This window comes from Calliphora vicina, chromosome 5 (genome assembly GCF_958450345.1).
Source record: "Calliphora vicina chromosome 5, idCalVici1.1, whole genome shotgun sequence".
NCBI classification, from domain to species: domain Eukaryota; kingdom Metazoa; phylum Arthropoda; class Insecta; order Diptera; family Calliphoridae; genus Calliphora; species Calliphora vicina.
This window is the reverse complement of record NC_088784.1, coordinates 41,471,787-41,486,340: the sequence shown is the minus strand read 5'-3', so window position 1 is coordinate 41,486,340 and position 14,554 is coordinate 41,471,787. Positions and strand designations below refer to the sequence as shown.

The 14,554-nt window shown below is 29.0% G+C and overlaps 1 protein-coding gene across 3 annotated transcripts in view; it reads left to right on the top strand.

The window, feature by feature from the left end:
- Positions 1-14,554, top strand: part of sns (sticks and stones) — a 376,839-nt gene that overhangs the window by 115,414 nt on the left and 246,871 nt on the right. For all 3 annotated transcript variants that reach the window (XM_065510854.1, XM_065510852.1, XM_065510853.1), the window contains exon 3: positions 10,182-10,334. In XM_065510854.1, the coding sequence (XP_065366926.1) occupies positions 10,182-10,334 (153 nt within the window). The remainder of the gene's footprint in view (positions 1-10,181; positions 10,335-14,554) is intronic.

Here is a 14,554-nt window from a genome sequence, read left to right as displayed (position 1 = left end):
GTGTTTTTTCTATGCCTCTAAAGTTTAGAAACTAAACGTTAACCGATGATTTATCAAAATTGTATATATTGGGATCATCGAAAATGGAACAAAAGAGCGAAATAAGGGCCACCCTAATGTATAAGCATTAAAAACATGCATTTACTACGTTAAAGATTTTTATGGACAAACATAGAAATGTGCATGTGAGCGATAGTGTGTGAATGTATGTATGTATGTACATTTGTATGTATAATGTATATGGTCTATTAGTATAAAATGCATTTGAACTTTTACTCATACAATTACATTCAATGTTGTTACATTAGGATGGCCACGTTTGTATGGGTTAAAAAAAAGTTGTCGATGTTTTAAACTTTATTGAAAGTTTAAAGTTTGTTTTAACTTACTATTTCTAAAAACTTTTGTTTTGACCCATTTTTTTAAGGTTCTTCTGATTTTACTCATAAATGTATGTAGTAGGTATTTGCAATGGAACAATTTTGGAATCATTTAAAAGGGTTTTATTCATCATTGTTGTTTGTTACACACTTTTGTTTAGATTGTATTTTTCCACTTTATGTGCATTTTTTAACAGACTCCTATGTATTTTTTTAATTTTTTCTATGTAATAGAATCCTTTTGGCAATTAATTCTATACTAGTTTTTGTCCCTGTTTTATTTCTGCTGTTTACTCAAGGACAATGACAACAAAAAAAGCAAGCATCCATAAGCATTAGTGGTATTACTTTTTATAATATGTTTTAGCCATATGAAGGAAATATTTGTTACTATCTTTAATAGTTTAGAGATTTTGAAATAAATTTATGAAAAATAGATTTTAATCTAAATTCTTAAAACAATTTCCATTGAATTATATAACAGATTCCAGAAAAAGTCACTAAATTGTAATTGATATAGCCTAATTGTGGTTATACCTCTAATGATCATGCTTGTATGTTGGCGAATATGTGAGAATATGTATGTGACTCGGTTTGTGCATGTGTGTTTATGTGTCATCATAGTTATATCACGCTCCGAGCACTCATCACTAACATTTGTCCTCAGCAAATGTTCATAAAATTGGATTTGTTGACACTGTCAGTGCAATAACGTTGCACTTTGAGTTTGTTCTCGTATGCTGCCACAAACGTGTATGTAAACGCTCCCTATCTTCGCATAGAACCTCTACCACTGTTTCAATATTTTTACATCAACATTTTCGCTAGTTGGATTTTTATCAATTCAGTTAGTTTTGATTTAATATAATGCTATTAGTGCTATTTTGCTGTCACACATTTATACAGGGTGTATAGTGTATAAGTTTTAAGTAATTGTAGACATAAATGTCGCTCATTTGGAGGGTGAAAAAAGTTTTCTGATTACCACACATTATCCTGTAATTTCTTTTCGTTTCTAAAAATCATGATTTCTCCTGCTCTGTATATATCGATTTGTTCGGTGCAATGATGAAATAAATTTTGTTCTTCTATAATGCTGACAACAAGCTCCGAAGCAATGTTATTTTAGTGATATTTAATGTTAACCTTTATATTTATTTTATTTATTATATACAGCACCCTTTATCATATATATACATCTCTAAATTCACATTTACTTTATATAAAAACTGATTTGATTGCGTTGCAACTTTTTTTGTTGGTATATTTCGTATATAAACAATACATGGCAAACAATGACATTTGCAAAATTTCTATTATTGTGTTTGATATTTTAATAAAAATTGCAAAAATAAATTAATTGCTTAAAATAAAACAAAAAGAAAATACATAGTTAATAGAACGTTGTATTTACAAATGTAAATATGAAAAACGTAATTGATTTTATTGCTTGCCAAAATAAGAGAAAAATTACAAGTTTTCAAAAAAAAATATTCGTAAAGTCATAGAAAAATTTTAAAATCAAATAGCCTATAGATTTTGTTTTTTACATTTACTGTGAAAAATCTGACTTATTTCATCTATGTCGAAAGAAAATTTATTTAAAAACAAGTAACAGAGCTATATTCGGCTATGCCGAATCTTATATATCCTTCACCAAATTGTACTTTGAAATACAAATTTTATATTTTTTTTTTAAAAAATTAAAAAAAAAAAATTTTAAATTTTTAACATTTTTTTTTAATTTTTTTTAAAAAAAACATTTTAAAATTATTAGTGAAAAAAAAATGTATGACAAAAAAATTTTTTTGGTAAAAAACAAATTCAGGTTAAAAATATTTTCCCCGATATTGACCCATTAGGTCAAGATATAAAACAAAAAATAGGCCAAAAATGGAGGTTTTTTCCTTAATCTCAGCCATTTGTGATCCGATTTTGTCGATTTTAAATAGCAACCGAGCCAGAAGAATTCCCGATATATTGATTTATGAAGTATATTTGTAAGTTAGTTTGGTACGGAAAGTTGATTTCACCTTACAGACGGACATGGCTATATCGACTTCGCTATCTATAACGATCCCACATAGTTATATTCGGCTATGCTGAATCTTGTATACCCAGTCCAATGCCGATTTATGTGTATTTTGTATACATCTGGTTTATTTTATATATTTTATTATTACACCATTTCCAATTGTATTTCAGAAGTTTCAATTTGTATTTCAGACTTTTTAATTTATACTTCAAAAGCTTCTATTTGTATTTCAGACTTTTAAAATTGTTTTTCAGAAATTTATATTTGTATTTCAGAAATTTCCATTGGTATTGCTATTAGAATTTTCTGAAATACAAATGGAAACTTCTGAAATACAATTCGAAAATTCTTAAATACATTTGGAAAATTCTGAAATACAGGCTGACTTCATAAACGCATTTTGCAAAGCAACACTGCAGTGTATAGTGTTCATGAACGCAATAGATTTTGTTTTAGCAATGTCGCAATTTCATTATTGTATGGCAATGCTTGTCCATGCGCAGCAGCTGTCAAATTTGTGAACTGTTTTTATTAATGATTCTTTACAAAACATTTATGCGTTCATGAAAGTCAGAAAATATTGCTTTGCCTTGTAATTGCTTTGCATTACTGCGTTTATGAAGTCGGCCACAATTAGAAATTTTTTAAATATAAATGGAAACTTCTGAAATGTAATTGGAAAATTCAGAAATTCCATTAGAAAATTCTAAAATATAATTGGAATTTGTGGCAAAAATTTTTTTTTGGCGATTCAACCTATTTTTTTAATTTCGAAACGTTAGAATGACAAATTAATATATTTTCTAATTTTTTGTTGGCGGTTGCAAAAATATATCCGCTGGTATTAACAATAAATAAATTTCTTTGTATAAATTCTAAAGTGAGAAGTTGTTATTCGTTAGCAATGAGCAAACGTGCTAAGTCCACTTTTTATGAAAATTGAGATTTAAATGCAAGATGTTAGAAAAAATTACACTATTTGCTATTTTTAACGTTGTTATACTGTGGTATGCAAAAGTGGTAATTCAATTTTGTGGTATGCAGAAGTGCTCAAATAATTTTTTTTTGTAAATACTGCAATAACAGTTTTCAAGAATATTAAACACAAAACATTTGTTTGTGTCTCCTATAAAATTTGTGACCTATCGCGTTTGCACACTAAGCTGTAATATTGTGTTTTATATCTTGCTATTGTAGAAAAAGTGAGCTAGAAAACTAAGCATTTTCTCTCATAAATCCCTAAAGAAATTGCGTCCCGTTGTAATTTTTCCTATTTTTACACAAACAAACAATTATGAAGAAATTACATATTCTATTAAAGCTTCTGTTAAAGTCCTTTTGGCGGCATTAAATTGTGAATATACTTTCGAACACAGAAAATTATATTTGAAAATGTTTAAGCAAAAACATAGCCTATATATTGCTATAGTACAAAAGGCCTGAGCAAATTTAAAACAAGACTGACTGACTAGTGGCCATGGGAGTTTATTATTTAATATTATTTGCTGCAAATGAATATTTATTTTCCATTCTTTTCGGGTTTTACCCTCTGGTTTATTTCGTAAACATTTTATTTCAATTCTGTTTTTTTTCCATTTTGTATTTCATCATCATTGTTTAAATGCATTTCCAATTCAAACAAAAACAACAAGAGAGAAACCAAAATTAAGAAAATACAACTAACGGGAGCACAAGTAAAAAAAAAGAAATAAAATAGGAGCAAACAAAAAAACACAAAAAGTATATTGAAGACTTGAAGATAAATATGGGAGGGATAAAACATCGTTGATGTTAAGAGTTGAGAAAAGCAGAACTCCTTCAGGTAGCATTAAAATAATGCACGTGTACTCCACTTTATCGTAGCGTTTTATTCAAGTGTATTTGTATTGTAAGATTGCATACAAATTCACATACACACATCCACACACAAACACACTCCTACTTGAGCATACATATAAAGATATTTATTTAGTGCATATAGCCAGAGAGAAAGCACGAAGAGTGAGTGAAGAACGCTAAGAAAAATAAGTATTCGAAATGTTTTTTTAAACACATACATGCATCATACACACACATACATACATATATATGGATGTATGTGTGCATGTTGCATGCAACATATTTCTTAATTCCTTTTTGGTTGTTTTTTGATAAATTTATATGGTATTCTTGTTTGCTTTTTAATACTTTTACAAATTTGTCACAGTGTGTGTGTTTAGGTACATGCATATTTATAATGTATGCACATTAGGGTGGCTCTTATTTTTGAATATTTTAACCCTTTTACATCTGGGGTTAAATTTGTCCAATACAGCAAAATACATGAAAATAGTCTGTTAGAATAATTTCTGTATGAAATTGAACCATAACTATTAAAAAATAACATATGGGCAATTCCACGAAAATGACAAAACAATAACCCTTGAAACTTTTTTTCAAGATGATTTGAATAGGAGAAAACATTAAAATGTTACTATGAGAAAGTATTTAGCTTATTACAAAATTTTAAGGGCAAAAAAAATAGTTTAAACGACTATATTTAATTTCTTAATTTAATTAGAATGTTTTAGGCTAAGATGGTGGCGAAAACTAAACTCGCAATTAGCATGTAGTATAAAATGTATTTGACTCTGATGTTTTTTTTTTTGCTATTATCAAATTGTTTATTGAAAGAAAATATATATTTTCTATTTATTATATTAGTTTTTGTACACATATATTTACAGAATATATATAATTTTGCTACAAGAGATAAATCTATCACGTACGGTATGTCACGTAGGATATTAAATTTTATTAATTATAAAATCTTCCAAAGATTGTTTTTAATTATACTGATTCGTTTGAAGCGAGCATAGGACGAAAAACGCCCTGAATATGGTACCAGGCATGAAACACTTAGTCACATTTTCAAAATGATTTAGAAACAAATGGTTGGGAAATTTTAACTAACCCGCTTTATGGTTCATTCCGTACTCCGTCCTACTACTATTTCTTTCGGTCGATGCCGAATTCATTCTCTGGGTTACGCTTCATCTTTGAACAGAGTGTCCGTAATTGGCTGGATTCGTTTTTGGCCTCAAAAGATGAGCAGTTCTTTTGGCTTAGAATCTGTATGTTGACAGAATGATGAGAAAAGGTCATAGCTACTTAATATACTTTTAATAAGTTTATATTGTACAAATGTTTAAAAATAATAGCTAAAATTTAAAAAATCCCGAATTTTTAAGTCATGCCTCCAATATTAGATGTTTTTGTTAAAAAAATTATGATGAACGTAACCTACATAACTTCAAAAATATTTCGTAAAATATATTTTTTTCTTATGAAATAGGTTTGTTGTTGTGTTTTAAGCCCATATTCCATAATTTGTTTTTATATCTCAAATATTTTACATTTTATGACGTTTAAGACCAAATTATTTTTCAGATACTCTTATTTTTGCAAAATCTATTCCACTGTATAGGCGTACAAATGTCACGTACGATGACATGGAATAACCCATGAATTTTGTTTAAAAAGTAAAGCAATCTTTAACATCAATTAGACCATTAATTATGTTAAACCAGGAAATTCATATCCAAAATAAATGTTTAAATTTTTTATTTTCAATATTAAGAATCAATTATATAATTTTTTGTAGAATTTAACCCTAAAGCAATGTATAGAAATTTAATATTTGAAAAAGAAATTTTGATGTGAAATTGGGTATTTGTAAAATAAGGACACCCTAGTATATGCATTTCTACTATAAAGTATGTATGTGTTTGTTTTAGTATTTACTTGGAGAAACTGTAAACATTTGAAATTGTTGAAATTGTAAAGACAAATGCGGCTGCATTTGTTATTATTGTGCTCGTTGTTGTTGGTATTGTTGTTGTTGTTGCTGCTGATGCTGTATAGTATGTTGATGTTGTATGATGTTGGCACATATGTTGATTGTTTTTTTGCTACAATTGTATAATATTATACCCGTTGTACCAGCAACGACTTATTAAGTTTATGTAGATGTATCACATATACTTACTTACATATGTACATACATATATACTCTGAAATATTACGCTAAAGGACATTCAACCTGTTTGTTTTTCTTTACTTTACTAGAAAATCATACATATACATACATACTAAATACATTCAAACATTTGAATAGAAAAACATATAAATGTTGTATGTTAGAATATAATTTTTCATACATTGTAGTCCCTACATACATACAAACATACTTACATCCTTACATATATAGAAGTGTACATGGATACAGTCATCCATATTTATTATTATTGTGCTTGTATGGCTTGTAGCGCAAAAATCTTTTATGCATCCCGAGGCATTTTACAGGAGAAATACAACAAAACATCATAAAGAATACATATTTGAATACCTATTATTTTCTAAAATGCTGATGATGTATGTTAAAGTGTATCACAGGTTCCGTGTACATTTCGAGAATCTTTCGTGTGTCGAGTCAAGCCTTTTAGCATTTTTTTTTATAATTATGTCTACACCGAAATAAATAGCTTACTTTGTTATGGGTAGTAAATTCAAGCAGAATTAAGAAAATTACTTTTTTATAATTTTAAGCTTGATTTCAGCAAATATGTTTTGCACAAAAAAGCATTTTCTAGGGTTTGAGTCTAATGTACGTGGACTGAAAATTGCATCTCCGATTACCAACCCTCGATTATGTGGATATATAAATTTGTCCTTCCGTTTTTAATGTCTAGCATTTTCTAACAGATATACAATATTTTCGCGATACGTATTGTCGATGTAGCGATTTCCGTATATCTCGTTATAACAACTTTTCGAAATGTATGATTCTGATTGAATAGATAAGAAAATTTCATAAATAAGCCAAAAAAAGCGATTTAAAAAAAATTAGAATATTTAGTTACTCACAAATTTGATTGAATTTTGAAACAAAACTATGAATTGTGTTCGCCTTCTTTAAATAGAGATTCATACTGTGTTTTCGAAACTACAAATATTTGGTTGTATTCTAAACCACAAGTATTTCATTATGAATGTTCGAATACTATGAACATATACTTCACATTATTTTCATATGGGCAATTCCATGTCATCGTACCTGACATTTGTACGCCTATAGAGTGGAATAGATTTTGCAAAAATAAGAGTATCTGTAAAATAATTTGGTCTTTATGTTCCATTCAGAGGATACTATATTTTAAAAAACTAATAAGTTCTTTCGAAACATTGTTGTCCAAAATAACGAGCGAAATAAGAGTATATCGTAAGTGATACAAAACGGAAGTAATTTTGAGGTACATGTAAAAAAAATGCGAAAATTTGTGAATCGTTAGAGAACTTTTCATAACTTTTTAATGGTTAGTGATAGAAAGGAAATATTGGTGCAGTTTTGCTAAGCTTAAAATGCTTTTTTTACGCAAAGTGATGATACCCGCAAATCAAATTTTTGAAATTAACTCTAATCTTCTATATATATAAAAATGAAATGGTCCATGTATGTAATGACATCACGTGAGAACGGCTGAAGCGATTTAGCTGATTTTTTTTTATTCGATTCGAAATTTTCAGGAGTTGGTTTGTTAAGAAAAAAAAATTCAAAAATTCCGGGTAAAATTCTGAATTTTTTTTGACTGCAGTCAACTAATAAAAAAGACCCCTAAAGTATGCAGTACAAATTTAGATATTTTATTTGCAAATAAATAAGAACAGGCAGCTGTATGTGGGTTGGAGAAACTTGAAGAACTAAAATTAGTAAATAGCTACCGGGCGAAGCTGGGAGGGTCAACTAGTATGTATATAAAAACTAAAAGTATAAATAGAAAATACATATTTGGTTGCAATAACTAATTTGATAATAGCTAAAAAACAATCAGAGTCAAATTCATTTCATACTACATGCTAATTGGGAGCTTAATTTTCGCCGCCATCTTAGTCTAAAACATACAAATTAAGTTAAAAAAGTTAAATATACTCAATAATGTGTAATTAAATAAGCTCAAATCATCTTGAAAAAAGTTTCAACGGTTTTGGTTTTTTCATCTAAATGAAATTTGTATTGATTCTTATTAATGGCCTTTGCACATGTTAGAATATTTTGATCGGCATGATACTACAGGCTGGCAAGTTGTTGAAGTTGTAAAAGTCTCTCAAAAGCTTCAGAAATGTTGGTGAAAAATGGCGATTATTCAAAAACTGGTGCGTTCTCAGAATCCATGCTTCCATTTGATTCCTAATAAATATTTCTTACAAAACTACATACAAGAAGTTTAGCTAACACTTATTTAACAGATAATAACTATAAGCCTTGTTGAAAAATGTGATGTTTTTGTAAAGTTTTTCAAAAATTATTAAAATCTATCGATTATTTATATTATTTCAAAAATTCGTTACTAATAATAAGTTTTCATTAAATTTCGCTCACTGTAACAAAGATGCTGTGTGTAAAGCATGTAAATGTTCATAATCATAACATTTTTTCGAGTACTCTATATACATATGTATAATTCAGCTAACACACACACACAGATACTACATACATATATGCATTTAAATAAGGTGTTTTTTTTAAGAAGTATATTGTTTCTCATTCACTCTTTTATTCGTTAGTTATTTATACCTTGCAACATACAACTGTGTGTGCAGAGTGTATGGTTTTTTATGAATAAATTTCTCATTTGGATATGACACTTTTGGTATATTATTTGCCAAGTAATTTGTTCGTGGAAATGCTTAAAATAAACAAAAAACATTAATATACCATTAGTACCCTTCCCTTTTTGTGATTTGGTTGCTTGTTATTGTTGCAGCAGCTACTATTGCCACCAACATATACTAAAACATACACTCAGAGACCCACTCTTTTTTACAACTTCAACCACGACTCCTGTCAATTTTTTTTTGTAGATTTTCGTAATAATTTTTTGTATTGTTTTGATGTTGTTGATGATGGCAGAAAGTATAGACTCTCGGCACTTACCTTGTTTAGTAAGAAATAATGTTTTGTTATTATTATTATTGCAGTTGTTTGTATGTACTTTTGTATCTGTGTGAGTATTTTGTTTCTGTTGTTGTTTTGTCTAACAACAAGTGTTGATTGTTTATTATCGTGTGTTTTTGCTCAAAACTTGAAGTTTTCTTCACAACTTATGTTGTATGTTTTCATACCAGTTTTTTTCTCTCGTTTTGTGTTTTTGTTTTTTTCGGTTTTGATAAACATGTCGACAAAAAATGAAACCAGCAACAAAACAAAAGAAATTAACACAAAACTTTACAAATTTTGTGCAGAGGGAATGAAAACAAAAACAACAAAAAAAAAACTCAAAAACGAGAAAACTTTACAATACAGGTGTATTTAAGTGAAGCTAAACTGTTGCCTTAAAGTGTTAGCGTGAGGATAAATTTTTGACAATGTGCTAGTTGGTGTATGTGTAAGAGTATAAGAGTGTGGTTGTATTACTGTGTAAATGTAGGTGTTCAGTTTAGTACTGTCATTTACTGTAAATTGAAATAAATGATAAGAAAATCCTCAACAATTATTAGAGATTAAAATCTGATAAGACAGAATATTAGAAGTTACAAGTGTATAGCTAAGTTTTTTGTTAGTACGTATAATTTTTTACAAATTGAATATTATAGCTGAATTGTGTTTTTTTTAAATAGTTAAAATTCTTGGGAATTTTAGCAATAAAAGTATATGATTTTTGTAATATAATTAAATGGATTTTAATATATATAATAATTTGTTTGTTATTTCCAATTTTTATTTTCAGCCCCACCTTCATCCATTGAAATCAAGGGTTATACGAATAATGCCAAAGTGGAGGTTCGAGAAAATCAAGACTTAACCTTAAAATGTATTGTATCAAATTCAAAACCTGCCTCACAAATTGTCTGGTATCGAGGAAACGTAGAGTACAAACCTGGTATGTATATTTGTCATTAGAAATACTATCAAAAAATTAACTTTTACAGTAACAAGTTCATGAAAAAATCTAGGGATTTTTCTTTTTTACCATAACTCTCAAAGATATATGAGAAATAATGTTGCTTTCAATAGAATGAAATGTTAGAGGGTTTTTTGAAAAACATACAATCAAGTTGAAGTATTTTTCAGAACAAGTGATTAATTCGCATTTGAATAATATGGAATTCAAAATTTACTATTAGTTAGTTTTTAAAAAAGTGGTAATAAATCTGTCTCTCTAATCTACTACAATAGATCGCACCAGTATACTGGTACGATTGCAACATGATGTTCAAACAAATCGTACAGGAGGACATAATACAGTGTGTCAAAGTTGAAAACCTTTCATTTGCAATACTGTGTAGAGTTCATAATTTGTACAAATACGGATATTAATTAAATGATTTTTTTGTATAAATTAAATATATAAAGCGAACAAAATACTTTTCTTTTCTAAGTTAGCTCTTGTACTTTAAAACTGTTTTCCAAAATCTCAATACGCCTAGTCGTGATAATCAACACAGTAATACAAAAAACAAATAAGAAAGTATGGTCGGTCAAGCCCGACCATATAATACCCTACACTAAGTAAAAGAGCAAAAAAAATTTTTCTTTTAAAATTTCAATAATTTATATTTTTGAGTGATTTTCGGAAGTGGGGTTATATGGGGGCTATGACCAATTATGGACCGATCACCATGAAATTAGGTCGTTTATGTCTATATTAAGGTTAACTATGTTGAATTTTGTGTGTTTACCAACATTTTTAAGCGATTTATGCACGTTAAAGTGATTTTCGGAAGCGGGTCTATATGGGAGCTATGACGATCGTAACAAAATTTGGTGACATGAATTTTGTGTATATAAAACTTATTTGGAGCGGAATTTGTGGAGATACATATATAAATTAAACATTTATGACCGATAAAGTCCAATTTCGGTAGGACATTTGTATGGGGGCTAGGTGAAATAGTGGACCGATTTCAGCCAGTTTCAATAGGCTTGGTTCTTTAGCCGAAAAAATAACATGTACCAAATTTGATCGAAATATCTTTAAAATTGCGACCTGTACTCTGCGCACAAGGTTTACATGGACAGCCAGCCAGCCAGCCGACCAGACGGACGGACGGACGGACGGACATCGCTTAATCGACTCAGAAAGTGATTCTAAGTCGATCGGTATACTTTAAGGTGGGTGTTAGACTAATATTTTTGGGCGTTACAAACATCTGCACAAACGCATAATACCCTCCCCACTATGGTGGTGTAGGGTATAATTATGTATGCCTGCGGGTAGATGAAAAAGTAAAAGCTTTTTTTCCAAAAAAAAAATATACTTATATACCTTTCTCAAAAATATATGTTTCATTTAATGAACAAAAAAATATTTCTTTGTTATCCTGTGTAATTATTGTGAAAATAACATAAAATATTTAATTAACCTTACCGAAGCAAAGTTTATAACAATTTAGCAGTAAATTGTCATTGAAACTTTTATTCAATGAGTCAAATTTAAGCAAGATCTGAAATACATAGATTTCTTAAAGATTGAAATTTGTGTTACCATTAAAAACTTTATATGTCTGGCAATTAATTAATCCAAAAATATGTATGTATATATGTGAAGAATATACAAAGTAGTAAATAACTATTATTAATCATAATATGACCAACACAGATTTGTATTGTTACACATAGAATATTTCAGATTGTGTCAACTGTGCAACCTTTTATAACGTCAAACTAAAAAAAAAGTCAGAAGAGAAAAATGTAAAACAGAAATATTTATAAAAATTATCATCATAATTGAAAACCATTAAATAAAATGTTCTCACACAAAAAAGTTTACCTTTATCTCGGTGTAAGTCAACTTGTTAAGTGAACAACTTTTTTGTATAGAGTTTTTCCTTGTGCTTCCTGTTTTTATTACTATTATGTTTAATGTTGTTGCTGTGTTTGTTGGCATTGTGGTTGACAGCAGCAAGTTATCATAACTCATGTTAGTGATTGTTGTTTAAGTAAAACACTAAATTCTAGGAGCAACTACCACGACAAACATATGTTCGCTCATATTCATCATCATTACCAGGGAGTTTGGACAACAACCAATAACCGAAATAACCACTAGGAAAATGATGAGAGTAGAGAGAAAACAGGGGAAATATAAAGGCACAAAATAAACATTAATTTATTTTATATCCTGTATAAAAATACTCTTTGGCGCACAGACTGAAACAACAACAACAACAACAAAATAGAAAAATAGACCAAAGACAAATAAAAAAATTAACATGAAAAAGAAAAACAATTCCGGCCTGATGACGGACCTCGTTATTAATAACGTAAATGTCCTCGAAACTCATCAAAAATATTCATTCATTCTTTTTTTTTTGTTTTTCATTTTGGAGGCAACAAACGGCGACAGATTATAATCAAATGAACAGCACACATTCATATACACAGGGGTAGACCTAAATGAAAGCCACCTAAAATAAAAACAACAGGACATTACATTAGTGGGAAAAAATACAAGATTACTTATATACAACTGAAAAGGATATAAACCCATACAAAATTCAGACACACAAACTCAGTTAAATAAACTATGTATATGTATAACTAGGTATACAAAATGTAAGTCAAATTTACAAAGTTTAATGTTAAAAGCAGATCATAAACATTTGCTAGATGAATAAAATGGTTAAATGTGTGTATGTGTTCAAGTGACATTAGGATTAATGTATATAAGGATTCGTAGATGTGTCTGTGTTGTCTTAATCTTACTCATATGTAGGAGTAAAATGTTCAAGGATCACATTTGATGACGGTGCTTAAATGATGATTTTTTGGACATTTTGCAAAACAGATTAAACCTTATGTTTATTATACTCTACATGTATTTGTTCCTATACTTACATACACACATATAAATGTAGTATTTGTATACGTGTGTTGGTATTTATGAAAAATGTTAATGTCAATGAAGGCCATCATAAGTTTATTTTACCCAGCCACCATTAACGTCCTTTCTGTTTTGCTTCTTTCGAACATTATAGGAAAAGCCTCGCCTTCCCTCCCCACTGCAGCAGCAACATTTTAACGAAAGTGGAAAAAACGATGATTATTACACACACACAATCATACAAACATACGTAGATACATACATAGCTAGTATTACATACAGTTCACATAAAAAAGTAAAAAATTATTTTTTAAAGATGATAATCATGATTTTTATGGAAAATAATTCAGCTTGTAAGCTTGTCATCTGACGTAAATTCGTATTTAAGAATTCCTTCTGTTTTCTACACAAATACACGGAGCCAGCCAGACATAATTTGTGGCCACCATAATCATCAACTTTATCGCTGTCGTCGCTGTCGTTGTCGTCATATCATAACACTTCTTACCAACTCATTTAATTCTCCATCTCTGCTATTCCATGTTTCACTATATTTCACTCACTCTCGTGTGGTATGTGTGTTGGCATCGGGATAATATAACAATGTTTTTTGTCATTTGCAAGGAAAACGAATCAATTTAGACGCAGCTGTGGCGTTATGGAACAATGAACAAGTGCCGACGAGTACATGCAAGTACTTAATGGGAAACAACAACGAAAACAGTAATAGGTTGGCTCTTATTGGGCAAATTTTAAACTTTATATGCTGCCAAAATCTAGAATTAATCAGCCTTGTCTAAAAATCAAATACTGCAAGATTTCAGCATAATGTTTGAACATGTCATTTTTTTGGCCCAAAGACGATGCCTATTGAAAATGACTTCACGTTATCGATCATAAATGTTTATTTTCCAAATTATGCTCCAAATAAGTTTTATATCTACAGAATTCATGTCATCAAATTTTATTATGATTGGTCCATAATTAGTCACATCTCCCATATCGAGTTACTATATTCAAAACATTCTATCTTGAAAAACACAACTTTCAGGAGAACCAGAAAACTGTTTTTTTTCGCGTAATACTTTAGTTATTAAAATTCGGTATTCTACAATATATTTTGAAAGCAACTACTGAATCTCACATGTAATTGGCTTTTAAAATTTTGCAATATTGTGGACTTTATGACAAATTAAATAAATTATTTTAATTTCATTTATGCCATCTGTAATTTTTTAACGTAATTTATTAAGGATAACGGCTAATTTAATATTAGT